Source organism: Aplidium turbinatum, chromosome 14 (assembly GCF_918807975.1).
Source record: "Aplidium turbinatum chromosome 14, kaAplTurb1.1, whole genome shotgun sequence".
NCBI classification, from domain to species: Eukaryota; Metazoa; Chordata; class Ascidiacea; order Aplousobranchia; family Polyclinidae; genus Aplidium; species Aplidium turbinatum.
This window is the reverse complement of record NC_137485.1, coordinates 3,324,880-3,343,776: the sequence shown is the minus strand read 5'-3', so window position 1 is coordinate 3,343,776 and position 18,897 is coordinate 3,324,880. Positions and strand designations below refer to the sequence as shown.

Below are 18,897 nucleotides of genomic sequence, written 5' to 3'. Positions count from 1 at the left end.
TTGATCTCAAAGGTCAGCAAGTAGTAGGCTAAACGAACAACCAAAAGTGTAACAATCAATTCACCTGCTGTAAATTGTAAGGTCTACTCTTGCCTGGTTTGTTTATTTGTTTGTATTCCATTAGTGGTCATGTTGTATTTTGCTTGCTGCTTAAAAAATTTCCAGACTGACTATTGGTTATAGTTCTGATGACATCTTAAACGAATTGGTTTCGTACTGGATTGGTCTGTGAACAAGTTGATGATACAACAACATATTTCACTGATTGCTGAACGCTCCTCATTTACGTACTTCTGATCCGAATTGCAGTACGCAAAATGCTAAAGAACAACAGTAGGCGGTTTGGACTTGTTGCATTTATTCATTTTTTGGATTCATTGTTTTTTTTCTAGCAGCGCAAATGTACTTTTATATTCAATTAAGTTTTAATATGAGTGTATATTTTGTATTATTATTGTAAAATCGAATTTTGTATACCTTTTAGTCGGCATTTTATTTTGTTAATCTTTCTGTAGTCGTAGTAATGTGATGACCCTACTGATGTATAGCACTGAATAGAGTTTCCAATCCCGTAGTTATAGATATCCCTGTACAAAAGTTACACAAGTTCCCATACCGACAGGGAGACAACGAGACGACCATACGGTCTACTAGTCAATTGCCACTCTACGGAAATTACGATTTTGCCATTTAAAATAAGCTTACAATAGAAAAATAATAATTGAAACGAAAACTACAGTAATTACAGTAAACTACAGTAATTTTTCATTAATCAAATTATGCAAACGAACCGGTCATTATGCTCTGACAGTGCTAAATTATTATCTGTCATATTTGATCGTAAAATGGCATTTTCAAAAAAATATTTCAATTAAGTTGTTAGCGTTTATTTAGCCTTAGAAATAAATAAAAAATTTGGCCTTTTTTTGGCCTTATTTTATAATGGATTTGGCCTTACTATAGCTTGAGTATCTGGCAACCCTGGTCCCACGCACTTTCGTACTCAACTCACTGATAGTCATGATTCATGAAGTTAATTAGATGTCAGTCACTCAGTCAAGTCAATCTATTTTGTTTTAACAGCGCCATATATTGACAAAATTAGTCTGTGTTGATTCTAAGTTCTGTGTTTAATTTCAGAAAGATACTACTGTACTGCTAATTCAGTTTTTCTAGTCTTCTTGGCAGTGGGCTCTTAAACAAATTTTTTGTCTTTAGGTTTATTTGGATCGTCTTGATGTCTTGTTACTCTAGGGCAGTGGTTCTCAACGGGGGCGGTACCGCCCCCCCCCCCAGGGGGTGTTTTGATTTTGCAGGGGGGGGCGGTATGATTAGCTTACCTTGGCTTAAGGGGATCATTTTGATTATTAGGGGGCAGTGGCTATTTGACCGGCTCCGGTCTTTGAATCTGAAACACTATTTGACCGGTCATGACGTCATTACATAAGTACTTTTTTCTCTTTCAAAGCAAAAGACGTGAAGCGCCGATATAAAGTTCTAAATTCAACACGTTCTCTTCAACTCAGTCCGTGGCGCATACGTTGCGTCTCAGGTTGCCAACTTGAGGGGATGAGTTCGATACTATCCGGAAGCATTGACTTTTTTTTCATTTTTTTTTTTTTTATTTAAACTTTGAACCGAAGCGCATTTTTGTGATCAATTTTTAATTTGAGTAGCCTACAGCCCATTTTTTTATGTCTTTTCAAATGTGAGAAATAAAGTTAGAGTTTTTTTAATTTGCTGGAATTTGAGAATTTCTCTTGGTAATTTTCCGATCGTGATAAGTGGTCCAATTTTCCAATCGTCCATTTTTTTTAAAAGAAAATTACATTTTTGCTCTCAAGTTAGTTATAGCCTATACAATACTTCTTTAAAAAATATAACTAACTTGAGAGCAAAAATGTAGGGTCGTTCAGCAAACACGGTCACTTATGACGATCGGAAAATTACCCAGAGAAATTCTCAAATTCCAGCTAATTAAAAAAACTCTAACTTTATTACTCACATTTGAAAAGACATAAAAAAATGGGCTGTAGGCTACTCAAATTAAAAATTGACCACAAAAATGCGCTTCGGTTCAAAGTTTAGATAAAAAAAAAATGAAAAAAACGTCAATGCTTCCGGATAGCATCGAACTCATCCCCTCCAGAATGGCAACCTGAGACGCAACGTATGCGCCACGGACTGAGTTGAACTAAAAGGGTTGAATTTAGAACTTTATAACGGCGCTTCACGTCTTTTGCTTTGAAAGAGAAAAAGAAAAAAGTACTTATGTAATGACGTCATGACCGGTCAAATAGTGTTTCAGATTCAAAGACCGGATCCGGTCAAATAGCCACTGCCTTATTAGGGGGTATTCTGGTTTAACCCATCTACCAACCAGCGCAACGATTTTGTCACATCATTGTCTGGATTATCTACTCTACATGCTCGCATGATAGCCAAACAATTGCTCTTTCACCATCGTCGTATTTGATTGACCAACCGTTTTGTTTACAAACGCTATCATATCTATTTAAAGTTTAAATTCAGTAATTTTTCACTATCACAAAATCTGGTGAGTTCTGTTATGACGTAACCACTACTACCAGTATACTGTTTTGATGCCATTATATATTTGCTTTTCGTAATTAATCGTTTTGTTGGGGAGGGGGCGGTAAAATTTCACCAGTTTATATGATAAAGGGGGCGTTGGGCCAAAAAGGGGAGAAAAATTATTGAATGACACCATTCACAAACGATACAAAGCCGTATGTCTTGGTAGTTTCCCTGGGATGCAACCTAGTTCGTACCCTGAACAGTTCGGACCCTCAGTTCGTACCCTAAAAAGATCGAAGGAAAAAATTAAAAAAAGCGGAAGTCGCTGATTGCAGTTTCCGCAAACATTTTAAAATTTTCCCCCTGAAAAGATCGAGAGAAAGATAGCACAAAGCCGAAGTCGCTGATCGCAGTTTCCGCTAACCTTAACCATAGGCTAATCTATGCTCTAACCCTAACTCTCGCTTATCGCAGTTTCCGCAAACATTTTCCGTAGATTCCGCTAACCGCAGTTTCCGCTAACCTTTACCCTAACTCTAACCATAGATTAATCTATGCTCTAACCCTCGCTGATCGCAGTTTCCGAAAACATTTTTCCGCAGTTTCCGCTAACCTTTACCCTAACTATAGAGCAATCTATGCTCTAACCCTAACCCTCGCTGATCGCAGTTTCCGCAAACATTTTTCCGCAGTTTCCGCTAATCTTTACCCTAACTATAGAGCAATCTATGCTCTAACCTAGGGATAGGTATCCCTGCTCTAACCCTAACCCTCGCTTATCGCAGTTTCCGCAAACATTTTTCCGCAGTTTCCGCTAATCTTTACCCTAACTATAGAGCAATCTATGCTCTAACCCTAACCCTCGCTGATCACAGTTTCCGCAAACATTTTTCAGCAGTTTTGCTAACCGCAGTTTCGGCTAACCCTAACTCTAATCATCGAGTAATCTATGCTCTGCTCTAACCCTTGCTGATCGCAGTTTCTGCAAATATTTTTCCGCAGTTCCGCGGTTTCCGCTAACCCTAACCCTCGAGTTTGTTTGCGGAAACTCCGATCAGCGACTTCGGCTTTTTTTAATTTTTTCTCTCGATCTTTTCAGGGTACGAACTGAGGGTCCGAACTGTTCAGGGTACGAACTAGGTTGCACCCGTTTCCCTGCTCTAGTAAGGCATAGGTAAATCAGTTATTTAGCTAAAGGTAAAAGCTTAAAACCCTTGGCCGCAGAAGCTCAAACAAAGAAGTTTTTTTTTTCACATTTAGAATGTCATTAATTGTCGTGCATAATCATACCCATAGCCACGTGTTCTTTGATAGTAGGCTATGGACAATATTTCTCGGCGTGTGAAAAACTTTGCCTTGTTTATGAAAGGTTGCAAGTGAAGAGAAAAAAGTATTTGGAGCTGGTATACAAGTCCCCCCTCCCCCCCTTGGTAACTCATGACGGATGCAACCTAGTTCGTATCCTGAACAGTTCGGACCCTCAGTTCGTACCCTAAAAAGATCGAGAAAAAAAATTAAAAAAAGCGGAAGTCGCTGATTGCAGTTTCCGCAAACATTTTAAAATTTTCCCCCTGAAAAGATCGAGAGAAAGATAGCACAAAGCCGAAGTTGCTGATCGCAGTTTCCGTTAACCCTAACTCTAACCATAGACTAATCTATGCTCTAACCCTAACCTTCGCTGATCGCAGATTCTGCAAACATTTTTCCGCAGTTTCCGCTAACCTTTACCCTAACTCTAGTCTCTAACCATAGACTAATCTATGCTCTAACCCTAACCCTCGCTGATCGTAGTTTCCTTAAACATTTTTCCGCAGTTTCCGCTAACCTTTACCTACCTTTACCCTAACCATAGAGTAATCGATGCTTTAACCCTCGCTGATCGCAGTTTCCTTTTAAAACATTTTTCCGCAGTTTCCGCTAACCTTTATCCTAACCCTAACTATAGAACAATCTATGCTCTAACCCTAACCCTCGCTGATTGCAGTTTACGCAAACATTTTTCCGCAGTTTTTGCTAACCGCAGTTCCGGCTTACCCTAACTCTAACCATCGAGTAATCTATGCTCTCTAACCCTAACCTGCGCTGATCGCAGTTTCCGCAAATATTTTTCCGCAGTTTCCGCTAACCCTAACCCTCGAGTTTGTTTGCGGAAACTCCGATCAGCGACTTCGGCTTTTTTTAATTTTTTCTCTCGATCTTTTCAGGGTACGAACTGTTCAGGGTCCGAACTGTTCAAGGTACGAACTAGGTTGCACCCACTCATGACAAAGACAGGATTCGACCAAACATATAGGGTGAAACTACTTTATCTTTGCTTTACTGTTCACCAGTGTTGTACGCGTCATTGAAATAATTTGACGGTGTCAGCGTCAGCGCGAATTGCCTAAAAACTTTACGGCGTAAAGGACTGCATAAGCTCTTGAAGAAATTGACGGCGTCAGCGCTATTTTTTAGCGCTATTTTTTGCCAGCGTCTCATAAAACGGAAATATTTCAACCAACTTCAGGCTAACAATAATAAATAAAGAGCAGGTATTATGTTTTGAGTCTGTATTGTAATTAGCTGCTCAGCCTATTAGTTATTTCCTTGCAGAAAACAAGCATTTCAAAACGTTTGTCTGACAATCTGCTGCGTTTGGGACGCATGTTCAGGGGCGCCGGAGCGATTTTTGACTGGAGTGGCAGGAGTATGAAAAAAGGGCACTTTTGTTGCTGAAAGGCCAATTTTTTTTTTAAGATTTAAGATAAGATATAGCGATAATGCTCATCTATCAGCTCATTATCGAGTAATGATACAAGTGTCCGCTATACAAAGAACAATGGCCCGGAAGGGCATCATGCTATTTTAGCCTATAATGATGTAATATAACTTACTGTGATGGAGAATTTTGTGCCGTGAATATTATTTTGAGGCAAAAATAGAACATTATGATTAGGCTAAAAGCGAATAGCATAAATTGTTATATTGCAAAGTGTGCAGTAGCTTACATGACCTTAAAAGGGCACCGTTGCCCCCTCTTTCCTCCCCATCCACAGAAATTTGAGGGCAGGGGGGCATCCGCTCCCCCTGCTTCCCCCCCCGCTTCCGGTGCCCCTGCGCATATTGTCCTTTCCAAGTGAAAACATGCGTTCCACAGCAGCGCTGGTTGGTATTGGTGTGTTGTATTTCAAAAACAAGTTGAAAACGTTTAGTCGGAAAGGTATCACTGTCTATTTTTTTCTTTTTTTTTGTCAGAACGCAAAAGAAATTATATTGTGAAAAAGAAATACAGTAACAAAACCAACAAAAGGAAAAGGTGGCAAAACCTTAATGGTTTAAGACGTGCATAAAAAGATCTAATATTGCGGTATTTGCATCGATAAATATAGTTAAGCACGGCCACCAAACCTGATACTGTAAAACAAGTAGATGAATTAGTTAAGAATCAGTCGCCTCCTCGTTCCTGAAACAATTGGAGCGCCAATTCTTAAAGCAATGAGAACACGACTGAACCTAACAACATCACAAAAACAAACTAACACACACACACACATATTGTAATTAGGTAATGGACTATCAAAACATGGATTATTTACAAATTTTATACAGAAATAAAGTTTTCGCAGCAACGATATTAAGTAGCCTATAGATTGCAGAACAAATACACAATATGGCAGCTCAGTATCAAGATAAAATAGTTAAAAAAGCTTTGTTTTTTAAATTAATTTCCTGGACATGTAAAAGCATAAGAAGCATGATGATATAGCAGCTGTGCTGTGATAGTTTAGCATGTATAAATCTTTTAACGAGGTCCACTGCACCAACATCGCTCTTTTCAGGGGCATAGAGGCCTTGAAATAAAGTAGGCTATATTTAACGTCCGCTATGCCATTCATGGATTTTTCGCTTTCTGTCTCTGATCTCTCGTTCTCAATACATGGGTAATCAGGTAATCACCATTTGGCAAACTTCTTCCGCATGTATTCCAGGGAGCCATTCCAACCAATGCAAAAGTCGGTAATTCAGATGAGTCGCGCTGGCCAGAATACATTGTGAAACCATAGGTGAAATTCTTATTGTGAAACGAGATTTTCCATGAAAACAAAAAATGACGCTTAGCGCTTGACGCTTAAAATTGGCAAAATAGTTGACGGCGCTATCACTTCCGTCAACTGAAAAATAAATTAACGGCACTAGCCTCAGCGTCAACAAAAATTTGACGCCGTCAAATTGACGGCGTCAACGTACAACACTGCTGTTCACACACTTCAATCCACATGTTTTGGTCAATTCCTCTTTGTCATGAGTTACCAAGGGGGGGGGGGGGGGGACTTGTATACCAGCTCCAAATAATTTTATTTTTTATGTTTTCCTGCAATCTTTTATCCAATGCATTATGACAGCTTCATCATCATCAAAGGTGCAGTATATTATAAAGGTTGCTACCAGTGCAGGCCTCGAAACTGAAGGCGGCCATCGCGGCCATGGCCGCAATTAACCTACAAAAACCAACATTTTGTCCGCCGGGTCTCGCCCTTCCGTCGGCCGCATTTGTCCGCCATGAAGTTCCGATAAATTTTTACGCAAATGGCCTTGTGAATAAAGTACTTTGCCACTTATAATCACAAAGGATTAGAAAGCACCCGATAAATCACAATACACACTGTCTATGCTTGAATTGTTATTATTGATTGACCCAGCAGGACGGTGATGTCTGACATAAGCAGGATGCAAGTGACATCACAATATACTTTATTCAGTCTTCGAAATTAGCGTCGGCAATGCGTGAATGGATCATTCAACGTTGTTACGTGTCAAATTAATGTAAAACAAGCATAAATTTTTTATTGGGCATTGTTATGCAATATAACACGCCGAAAAATTAAATCGATTTGTGCTGACTTGAACGTTGAATCAACCTAAAATTAACTTACTTTTCTCCCCGTGATTTATTTAACTTGAATTACTGTAACAGTGTGTGATGTGCGTATCTTGTTGCTCGCTTCATCACTACTTTTGGTATTATTACATCACAACAAATCAAACAGTGCGGTCGTGATAGACTACTCTAGTATATTTTTCGCTTCTCGTTTTACATGTTTTAGTACAATTGTTTCGTAATAAACGTTTACAGCAATTGCCGAGGCAATTTCAACTTTTATCGTTTGGCCTCGGCAACGTTTCTGCCGAAGTAAAAATGTGCTAATTTTGAAGACTGTACGTTGATGTGTGTCGAAGTTCCGATGGCCGCCATGTGCTTGTGATTGGCCGCCGAACAGCTTGCTTCAGTCGGACATGTTTGGCCGCCGGAAAAAAAAAGTTGTTTCGAGGCCTGCAGTGCACAATAGGCTTCACACAGATTTGTGTAGTTTTGTTGTTTATTTGTCTTCCTGATACATCCACCTGGTTTGCATCGGTGTAAGTGGCAACATGACAGACCAAGCGGATGAAAAGAAGATACAGTTTCATGAAATGGGGTTAGATGACAGAATTTTAAAGGTAAAATTAGCAATTGTTTTAACAAAATGTTTCAAAGTTAATAAGGACTTCAGGCCTCCAAGCTCCTTTATTTTTTCGGCAACCAAGCATGGCCTATCAGAGCTTCCTCCCAGTGGGAAAATTCTTGTGCTCAAAATGCAAAATGCGTTAAAAATTTGTGTTTTTAAAAATCCATTAATTAGTATCGTGTTTTTGCGTTCACTTGGGTAAGAACAAGGCCCTGAAATATATTTGAAGTTGCATTTAAATGCACTGCTTTTCATGTAGATTGTAGAGCTACTCTTACTGCTCATAGCTGCTCATACTTTTTGAGACATTTTTATCAGCAATATTTCCCGACGTGATAGAGACTTTAACTTGTGTGTGAAAAAAGGTTGCAAATGCGAGTGAAGGGTATGGCCCAAAAATGATAGTAACATATTGTGATACGTTCATGCTCACAGAAGACATTGTATATACAATCTTTGTATATACATTATACAAACTTCATTACCAATTAGTATTGTAGCAATTAAAGACCTGTGTATATACTATATGACTTGAGAAAAAGCAGATTAAAGTTTTTTCAAAGTTGTTAATTATTTTATTTCTTTGCAAACACCAGAATGTGTTGTCGCAAAATCTGGTCATTTTTTTAATCAAATTTAAACTCAGGTCTTCAATTATGTTTTACTTATTATGTATTATTATTCAGTTATTGTGCTTATGTTTTTTGTCCCAAAACAGTAAATCTGCCATAATGTTTTCTGCTCAATCACTTGTTTAGGTTGTATATATGGTTAATTATCATATCATCAGCTCAATTGTACTTGAACCTTTTGGACAAACTTATTTTGAAATTTTAAATAAATTTGAAAGCACTAGCGGTAACAAAATTTGTTTAAATCAGATAAAATTTTAGATGTTGATGCTTTTAATCTGTTTTCAGGCTGTTGCAAAACTGGGGTGGTCAGATCCTACGCTTATTCAAGAAAAATCCATTCCATTAGCACTTGATGGAAAGGATATGTTATTGCGGGCATGTACTGGATCAGGAAAAACTGCCACATATTCTATTCCGATTATCCAGCAACTGTTACATAAGAAGAAAACAGCCAGTGAAGAACTAGGTAGCATTGATTAGGATGTTACTTGTTTTGTCTAAATTTAATGCTACTAGTTTAGTGTATATGTTTTCACTTCGTGTATTGCATAATGCATAGTTGTACAATGTACAGACACAATTTACTATCATCTGATGGATTTTCTTATACCAGATGGGCTCGTATATATGATACAGTTTTAAACGTCTTCAATAATGTAACGGATTTACAAGCGATCTGTGCTAGCATCACCTTTTCGAGCAACATTTTCAATTTTGTACATGTTTACCTAAAACGAGATGTGGTTGAATGATGAAATACATTGGCCTGCAATTTGTTTCTTTGCGCAATAGATGTATTGAGCATTTGTAATATCAGTTATTGATGATGTCATCTTGCAGCTCAAGAGGTGCGTGCTCTTATTCTTGTCCCATCTCGTGAACTGTCACGACAAGCTCACACTATGATGCAACAATTGACGTCATACTGCTCTAAAGATATCAAGGCGGTCGACGTCTCCACAGAAGCTGATCCTCAGCTGTTAAGGTAAGCCACCTTTTACAGTATATTCTCTTGCTCCTGTGGTATTGTGCATGTACATTGTACACCGTACGGTCAAGCGTAACCTTGGATTACAACACCACAGTACCTACTGTTTCTCAACATTGTTCAGATTGCAAAGTACTGAACGTGCAATGAGACCAAACCATTACATCAACGTACTAACAGTACAATTTTAGTGGGTACGGTACTGTATTGTAATCGTGGCTGCGCTGATTGCTTTCATTGGTCAATTAAAGGAGTATTCAACCTCTGATTATGATTTTTTTAAAGTTTTATATGCTTGTGAAGCTTTCAAACGCCGTTGTTGTTCCGTTCGAATGCTTTGATTACAAATTCAAAGCGTTGTTGTTATTCCCCGGTCTTCTCAAAGACTCAAACTATCTCCTTTATGCTTCCTATCTCGAAGATCACGATTTGAGAGTTTGCGGTACCATCTGAGGTCGCTACCCATAGTTTAAAAAGTACTTGAGCTCATTCATTGTTGCATTGCGAGATATTCTCTTTGAAACTGAGTTACTGGTCGTTAAATTGTGAGATGATCTGTGACACAGATCCGGTCACTGAAGTTGGTAGTTTGTTGAACTCTGAATTCGATGCCAGTAAACTAAATTTGAAACACCAAGTATCCCTGCACAGAGAGCATGGTTGTGGCTGCTCACCCGGAGAGTTGAACCATTGTCACTTAATCTATCTTGTAAATTTGTTAACCCATTCCCAGGCCAGCACTAGCAGTCAAACCCGACATCGTGATTGGCACTCCCAGCCGTGTCCTAGCCAATGTACGAGCAGGAAACTTAAATTTCTCCTCATCCCTGGAGTGGCTGGTGATGGATGAAGCGGATCTTCTCTTCTCTTTCGGATACGAACCTGACCTGAAAAACTTAATCCCTCACTTTCCCAACACCTATCAAGCCTTTCTAATGTCAGCCACATTCAGTGAGGTAAGAGGTTCAATGGATGAAAGTTGGTGTCTCTTCATAGTTTTCGAAGTATGTCCTGTGAATTTTACGTAGAGAGTATTTTGTTGTTGCATGTATTTCATGTCTTTAAACTCTACCTAGAAATTCAGTGCGTTCGAAAATAAGGAAGCTGATGATTTTGTATCACAGGATGTCGATTCTTTAAAGAAGTTAGTTCTACGTAATCCTGTCACCCTCAATCTCGACGACGGGGATCTCCCCAGCAACGACTCCCTGATCCAGTACCACGTGCTTAGCAACACTGAAGACGACAAATATTTGCTCATCTATGCTTTGCTGAAGCTCAAGCTCATTCGCGGAAAAACTTTAATTTTTGTCAACTCCATCACAAGATCTTACAGGTTACTACGTCCCTCCAGACAACAAAATCCTTCATTTTTACATTGATTCAACGTATGCAGACATTGAATCAATGTAAAAATGACGGATTTTATGTCCCAGACTGTTACGATCAACACGATTTCTTTCAAAACTTGGCGGTTTGATCGATACAATTTTTTAATGTAGAGGCGTAGTTTATAAATTGACTTTACTTCGCTGTAGTTTGGTCATCTTCCGTGGCCTACTCATCTTCTCATTTAGTCATGCGTGACTTCAGCGCTTTAGCAGCCACCCTGGCAGTTGGTTAGCAGTGCAAGAATAATAATATAATTTGTCCCAAGATTCGAAAGAACTATTACTGATGGTTTGAGGAAAAACAATTATTGCAAAATGTAAAGCTAACAAGTGTTGCAAATATTCGAATGCTTCTTTTCTCGGCAGGTTAAAGTTATTTTTGGAACAGTTTTCAATATTTTGTTGCGTCTTAAACTCGGAACTTCCAGTCAACACACGCTGCCATGTCGTGGAGCAATATAATAAGGTAATTGAGTACTGTCTGTAAATGCACAAAGAGTACTTTTTGTAAATGCAGAAAGAGTAGTTATTGTGTTCTAACTTGAACAACTTATATTCCAGAACTCCAACCACCCAATAGTTTTGCTTGATAGCGTTGAGCCTATAACCGTATTTTTCAAGTAGATCTTTCTTTTATCGAGATTTGTAGCAACACCATGAATCAGTGTTGCAGAATTTATAATTTGAAAAATATTGTAGAGAAATGTATTTGCGCATTAGTAGGGTGGGCTGAAAAACACTTATTTTTGGATTTCAAAAAAAAGGTGTTCTAAAAAGCTGCCAAATCGACCTAGAAATCATTTCCCAAAATTTTGGGGGGTGGCCCCCTCAATCGGCCGTGCCACCTGGCCCAAAAGGTCAGTTAAAGGTCAAATCGCCATATCTCGAAAACTACTTGGGCTGGAAGGATGAAACTAAGCTCAAAAGAAGCAGAAACATAAAGTTTCTATCTGTTCCAAGAGAACTTTTTAGTATAGTTGCACTACAAATTGAGATATTTAGAAAAAACACATATTTTACTAAAACGAGTGGTTTAAGTCTTGGAAAATATGTAGAAATTTTCACTTTGGTGACGCATTTAGTCTGGGATGTAGCAAAAACATACCGTATATATAACATTTAAATAAAATCACTAGTAATAATATATATCCAAAAAACCTTTACAGCCTGTTTCATCCTATGATGGGATTCATAAGGTTCTTATTCAAGAACTATCTGAAGATCCCATTACAGGGTGAAACTGGCTGTTACGGTTTTTGGTACTAGTAATTTTATTTGATTATATTTCACTGCTTGGCCATGTGTTTGGTATTGAGCACTTATTTGTAGAGTTAATAGTTCAGTTTATGTATATATAATATATATAACATTCAATGGTTTTACTTGACATGTAAATGTATATAATATTTTGCAAAGCATGCAAAAACAACATAGAATTTAAAGCAGTTAGTTTCTCCTGTAATGTGTTACAAGTACAAAGTCATCAATTAATCCAGCATTGCCTTTTCAGTTACGTACTTGCAAAGTCGAGTGATTTGACATGATTATTGCTATCATCAAATTATGAGTAATGGGGAACAACTATATCAACTATAATATATCATACTTTCTACAACCAGTGAGCAAATCGGACACAAATTAGCAAGAAAACATAGCATAATATACATATCCGTTTTTCTCTGAAATTGGTAGGTTCATTTATGATAGCCGTCAATAATTTATGGGGCACATTGACTACTTAATTGCATGCATCCCAACTCATAGATCTATGTATGTTGTATGAACCGCATTTAACTGCACCTTGCATCAGCACATTTCAATCCTGCATCACATATCTATTATATAGCATAGAGAAATATTATTCAATCTGTTGCTAATTTACATGGTGAATTGTTTTTTTGTCGAAACATTTTCATCAGTTTTCATGAAAGGATTCTTTGTCGTATCATCCCATCCCTTCTTTCAAATGTTGCAACTGAACTGGATGCTTCAGATACAAGTTTGACATGTCTTTCCACAGTTTGGTTATGGCAAGGATGTTCAAGTTACAATGAATTTTGTCTGATTTGTTCAATTTCACTATCACTGAGATGTCTTTTTTAGAGGAGGTTCTTGCAGGCCAGGAAAATCCAGGCTCACCATTTTGTGAAATGCCTTTGCTTTTACATTGATTTTTGGAATTAAAAACTAACGAATTGAACTTGCTGCCCTCTGGCTCTGCCTGTCTTGATCTTCTAGTTCCAGAAACCCTCCTTCAAAGTTGTGGTTGCCTAATTTCAATTCAGGGATCCTTCCACGCAGGGACAACACTTTGTTTACAGCTTGCCTGTGGATACTTTCATCCTCGTGTCCAAGCATCCCCATAATAACTTGTTCAGGATGTGCAAAAAAGCCATTTCTTTGCACAACTTCAAAGGCAATATCAGCAATTTTATGATCCTTTGTAGCATATTATAGAAGTTTTTTGATCCATGTGTAATTTTGTGATTTTGCTTTATTTCAAACCATGATGGAAAATATATCAGCATGCAAAATTTTGCTAGCAACACCAAATTGGTTGAGGGATTTTCTGTTGCAGTATAAAAACGTAAGATGCGACAAGCCAGAGTTAGCCACCTTGAGTGCACAATTGGACCAACCTCGATCAGCTTCAAGTGTATGTCAACAGATTCAACCATCACTGCTAAACAAATTTTGTAAGCTTAATTTTGATCTGCACTGAGATCGTAAATAACATCGTTAGGCAAAAGCGAAAAGTTTTGGCAAGTGTCAACGGCTTTTCCAATAGGCCCAGTAAAACTATCTGGACTATGGTAATGCCATCGAGAGTTGCAAAGACATGGCGCAGAGGGATTTCATTTGCATGTAAAAGGCACACCAACCACTGCAAAGGTCTCTTAAGAAGTACTTCCAGGCGTCTTATGTATCATCCAGAATGAGGTCCAGTCATTGCAGGAGTGCCATCTGTTCCTACCATAGCAAGTTTTGTTTTCAATGCAGTGCCTTCCGTAGCTTCATATACACAATTTGCAATAGCTTTTCCATATTCAGGTGAGAAATGTGTTAAGTAAAACCAGCCTGGTTCACCAACAAATACATAATGTTCTTCCAAGACAGTGGCTTGATAGTGCCTGCCATTATCTGCTTCAAGAAGTGAGAGTGTGGCATCCTTTCTGCCATCGATTGTACGTACAGCCCATTAACGAGATCAAAGAACTTTTCCTCATTATTTCGTATTTCTGCTCTGCTTTAAATCGGCACAGGAATCAATTCCGCAGTACTGATATACTTAATAATTTACAGTTTCTGTGATTTTGCCCCTCAAGTTTACCATAAAAAGCGTTTTTTTGAAATAACATAATTTGTAGTGCAACTATGATAAAAACATCTCTTAGGACAAATAGAAACTTAGTGTTTCTGCTTCATTTGAGCTTTGTTTGACCCTTCCAGCCTAAGTAGTTTTTGAGATATTATGGCGATTTGACCTTTATTTGACCTTTTGGGCTGGGTGGCACGGCCGATTGAGGTGGCCACCCCCCAAAATTTTGGGAAATGATTTCTAGGTCGATTTGGCAGCTTTTTAGAACACCTTTTTTTTGAAATTCAAAAATAAGTGTTTTTCAGCCCACCAATAAAATGTCAAAAGTAATGTCTGTGTGACTTGTTACGTAACTCGGCAGTCGAGTGTAGTGCTTTGTAAAGCGCTAGCAGCAATGCTTATCTGCGATGGATACAGCCAGCAACACACACTGTAATGTTATTATCATTATCATACCTCCCAAGTTACAAAACGCTGAAATGGCAACCCTGACTTTCTCTAACATCGGTTGCATGTGAGTAGATGTTTGTGACTTACGTTTCTTTTTTCAGGGTTTGTATGATTATTTAATCGCCACGGATGAAAGCGCACAAGTGATCACTGAACCGAAACCGAATGAAGAAACATCTAAAAAGACTGGAAAGTACAAGTAGGTTTCATAATTTAATGTTTTTATCAGGTTTAGAATTTGGTTTACCTGAGTTCCATTAGTTGATCTGTCCAGTTAAATGTTCGTTGCGGCAGATATTAACGTTCAAGTTAACCGGTTCCGAATTGCTGCGTCTCTCTTGTAAAGAAATAGATTTTGGCTTGTCTGCTCTGAAACTACCTGGATTGGTACACTACATAGCTTAGGGTAGCAGTGATCGGTGCAGCGCTATCCTATGAAGATTACTTTGTGATCCAAACTTTTTAGGAAAAAGCGACAGACGAAGATGAAGGAATACGGAATATCTCGAGGAATCGACTTCCAGGATGTTTCCAATGTCATCAACTTCGACTTTCCATCGACCGTGCGTTCCTACATCCATCGCGTTGGGAGGTGATCGTTGTTTCATTATATTTTGAGTTCTACATCTCCTCTGGTTTTGTCAATGTCAGGGCACCCCTGGGTCAGTCACTGCTTGCATCGTCAATGGAGAGCAGGACTTCTATGCCATGAAGTGGTTTGTACAGCGAGCATTCCTTAATTATGTGAGCTGCGTCTGCATGTCACCACACTCACGGGCAGCGCTCTTTGCCAAGCCCCAGCGCAACATGTCTGCACCATAGTGTCCCACACCAGTGAGCAGGTTACGCCTTGGTGAGGCAAGTCTCAAGAGGCCATGACCCAACTGGTTTTCAGATGGAGATCCGAATACTTGACGAAGTGGAGATGTGTTGCCTGACCATATTTACATGTGCTGCATGTCGATCAGCGTTTAGTTGATATAAGACTCTCTTCCGACCTTTTGTGTCGGTGCTATCACTAATTAACATCCGCTTGTGCAGAACGGCGCGTGGCGACAAGACTGGAACGGCTTTGTCATTTGTTTTGTCCGAAGAGTTGGAATTACTCCAGAACGCACAGAAAGCTCTGGCCACCGAAGACGACGAAGATGGACCGATGAAACCTTTCAAATTCAAAATGGACGAAATAGAAGGTTTGAGATACAGATGCAAGGTAAGCGGCCACATATCTCAACTGTCTGTTTGTGTGTTTTGCGCCGTGCACGCTATATGCATATTTTCAAACAACTATTCAAGCTCGCTTTAAATTCATCGAGTTTTGATCTTTTCTCAATCATTTGGTATATCACTTACTATAACTAGGGCTATCTTTGTAAGCGAAAAATATATGGTTCAATTCATTACTAGTTGCAATAACTTTTATATTTTGTTGGTGATATTAGCTCACATGTATTCATAACATCGAAATGGACAAAGTTTAGACTTTAGAGAATACTTTAAATGTAAATTAATATTTTACTTAGCAAGTTCAAAACTGATTAACTTCATTTGGTTGGTTAATGGTTATCCTCATTTTTACAAATTTTAACAGTTGTGTTTTTATAGCTGCATTCCCTTCTGTGAAAGAAGTGGCCTATTCTATTGTTCAATGTGCGAAGTTTGCTGCTTTAATCTTCTGCAATTTGTTATTTTCATGTATTCTGTGGCATCCCAGACAGCAAAATCCATCATTTTTACATTGATTCAACTACAAAGCAAAACTTGTAGTAGTCTACGTCATACTAAAGCGCACCTGATTGTTTTTAGGACGCTATCCGCGCCGTCACCAAGGAAGCGATTAAGAAAGCGAGAGTGAAGGAGCTACGGACAGAAATCCTCAACTCGGCGAAACTAAAAACTTACTTCGAGGAGAATCCGAATGATCTTCAAGTCTTACGTCACGACACGGTGCTGCGACCAATCAAAGTCAAGCATCACATGAAGAATGTTCCCGAGTACTTGAGTGAGTGTAGTAGTAGGATTAGGATTTTTTGGTGCATGTTTTTCTATATGGAGCATGTCCTTGCTTACCCCCAACCTCCATTTAAAGACCGGAGTGGTCTTGATGACCGAATGCCTCTGCACGACAACTAACGAGTTCGGCCAACCCGGGATTGATTTAACTTTTCCTTCTTGAAAGATGTTGCCATTGTAGCCGTTGTAGCATGTAGCTATCCTTCGCCTACGCCGCTAACCTGCCTGGCACGGGCATCAAAGTGGAGTGGTTCTATCTTTAGTGCTGTTGCGGCCAACCTGCGAACTGCTTCCATTCGGCAAGCTTTTTCATTATGAGCCACACGCAAGCGGTCCAGAGCATCACATGAGTTGAACTCGGTCATGTCCTTTGCAGACTATGGTATTTGAGTAGATGTTGCATCGTATGTCCCTGTCCGCAACTAGTGTTCCACCATGCTGTGTCAACGGTTTTACTCTTGAGGCATGGCCAATATTTTTATTGCTCATCTATACCGGGAGTGAGGCAAAGTCAGCCTAAATCTTGAATAGGACCTCTTTTTATGCTTGTCATTTGCTTTTAAAAATACTATACCGGTACCTCTTTTGCATGAGGCAGTTTTGAATCTTGATAGCTACCTGCACACGTAATAGCTTAGTGGTGTCGTATTCAGGCTTGTTCAGCAACCATGGCTGCCTGTTTTGATTTAGATTATCTGAATAGACGCGAATAGAAGCAAGTCAATCTATGTGTCCAACTTTTAGCGTGGTTGAGTGCCTTGCCAAAGACACAGTCACATGTTCTTCAACAGTGTTGAACATGCGTCTCTGTAATGTCGTGCAAGCTATCTCACAGCTCCGCCACGCATCTGACCCCGTTCTGGGGTCGCTGGAAGCTTCATGTTGTCGAATGCACTGAACAATTTCTGTGATCGGTTGTATTGTTCGGTTCAACCGTTCAGCACCAACATTTCGCGCGCACGCCTTGTTTCAACCATATGTTTCCCGTCACAATTTTGTTATGGTACATTTATTTATTTTTGCAGTACCCCCTACTTTAAAAAGTATGTACACCGGAAGGCCACTGCCCCAGAAACGAGAGCGACCTCCCCCATCACACAATGTCAAGCAGGGCCAGAAGAGACTGAAAATGGGCACCCCAAACCCCAAGTATCAGAAGAATCGTCAAGATCCCTTGAAAAGCTTTAAATACGTCAAGAAATGATTTGTTGGTTTTAATAAAATGAGATAACTTGGAAATGTTGAGATATTTAGTCCGTGTAGCCTTGTGGTTGCTCTATTTTACTTTTCTTTGCACTGCCTCTGGATACAATCGACTGGGCAATAGCCATTAACCAGCGTATTTTTTTTTTGTCGGAAAACAACAGCAATGATAAAGATACTAATAGTTTACGGAAACAAACCAACAAAAGGAAACGGCGGCAAAACCACATAAGTTTAAAACGTGCATGCGATATAAATTAAGCATACTTCGATGAAAGTAAAGTTAAGCACGGCCACCAAACCTAACAGTTTAAAATAGATGAATTAGTTGAAAGAATCAGTTGGCTTCACATACCTAAAGCAACCGGAGGTGTGGCAGTAGATGAAGCTATGTGGGGACGACTGAACCTCACAACCAATACAAAAAAAAGAAAAATCAAAAATACGAGCATTTAATAAACGTACGGTGTGTTTATTATACAAAAAACTATGTACAGTGTTTCGTTTGTAAATAAAATGAACTGTTCGCAGCAACGACAGTGATTTAGTTTTAAAACAGGAATCGATAACTGATGCGTTCAGGAATATACACTAATCACTGGTCAACACAACTTTTCTTGCATGGAGTTTTTCAATGGATTTAGGGTAATTTTGGGGTGCTGAATCCGAATCTGACCTCAGATTTATCCTGTCACATCAGGTTTGTGAGATATGATAACAGCAAATTGTTACTTTTGTCAAAAGTGGAAGATTTGACGTTGCGTTTATTGCACATAGCCTACACATTGTGCTATATCCAGAAATCCAGGCCATGTAGGCCTAGTACATAAGTAGCTGAAATACACCCACCAACTATAATTTTGATACCAATTTG

At 38.9% G+C, this 18,897-nt stretch overlaps 1 protein-coding gene across 2 annotated transcripts; it reads left to right on the top strand.

Annotated features, from left to right (window-relative positions):
- The first annotated feature begins 2,241 nt into the window (after positions 1-2,241).
- On the top strand, positions 2,242-18,488 carry LOC145783053 (putative ATP-dependent RNA helicase DDX56). 2 transcript variants are annotated; one of them, XM_082594821.1, is made up of 11 exons: positions 2,242-2,557; positions 8,945-9,125; positions 9,500-9,644; positions 10,381-10,603; positions 10,772-10,983; positions 11,405-11,504; positions 14,909-15,006; positions 15,274-15,399; positions 15,849-16,020; positions 16,614-16,809; positions 17,846-18,488. In XM_082594821.1, exons 2-11 carry the CDS (start codon positions 9,023-9,025, stop codon positions 18,022-18,024), a joined length of 1,554 nt encoding a protein of 517 aa, XP_082450947.1. In that variant the 5' UTR covers positions 2,242-2,557; positions 8,945-9,022; the 3' UTR covers positions 18,025-18,488. The 2 variants fall into 2 exon arrangements, with proteins under 2 accessions (XP_082450947.1, XP_082450946.1); XM_082594820.1 differs by lacking the exon at positions 2,242-2,557 and adding an exon at positions 7,834-8,016.
- Positions 18,489-18,897: the final 409 nt, after the last annotated feature.

Coding starts and splice junctions, on each gene's coding strand:
- LOC145783053 (XM_082594820.1), top strand. CDS start 7,948: ATGACAGACCAAGCGGATGAAAAGAAGATACAGTTTCATGAAATGGGG. Junction 11,505..14,908: donor TCGTGGAGCAATATAATAAG/GTAATTGAGTAC, acceptor TTCTTTTTTCAG/GGTTTGTATGATTATTTAAT. Junction 15,400..15,848: donor TACATCCATCGCGTTGGGAG/GTGATCGTTGTT, acceptor CCGCTTGTGCAG/AACGGCGCGTGGCGACAAGA.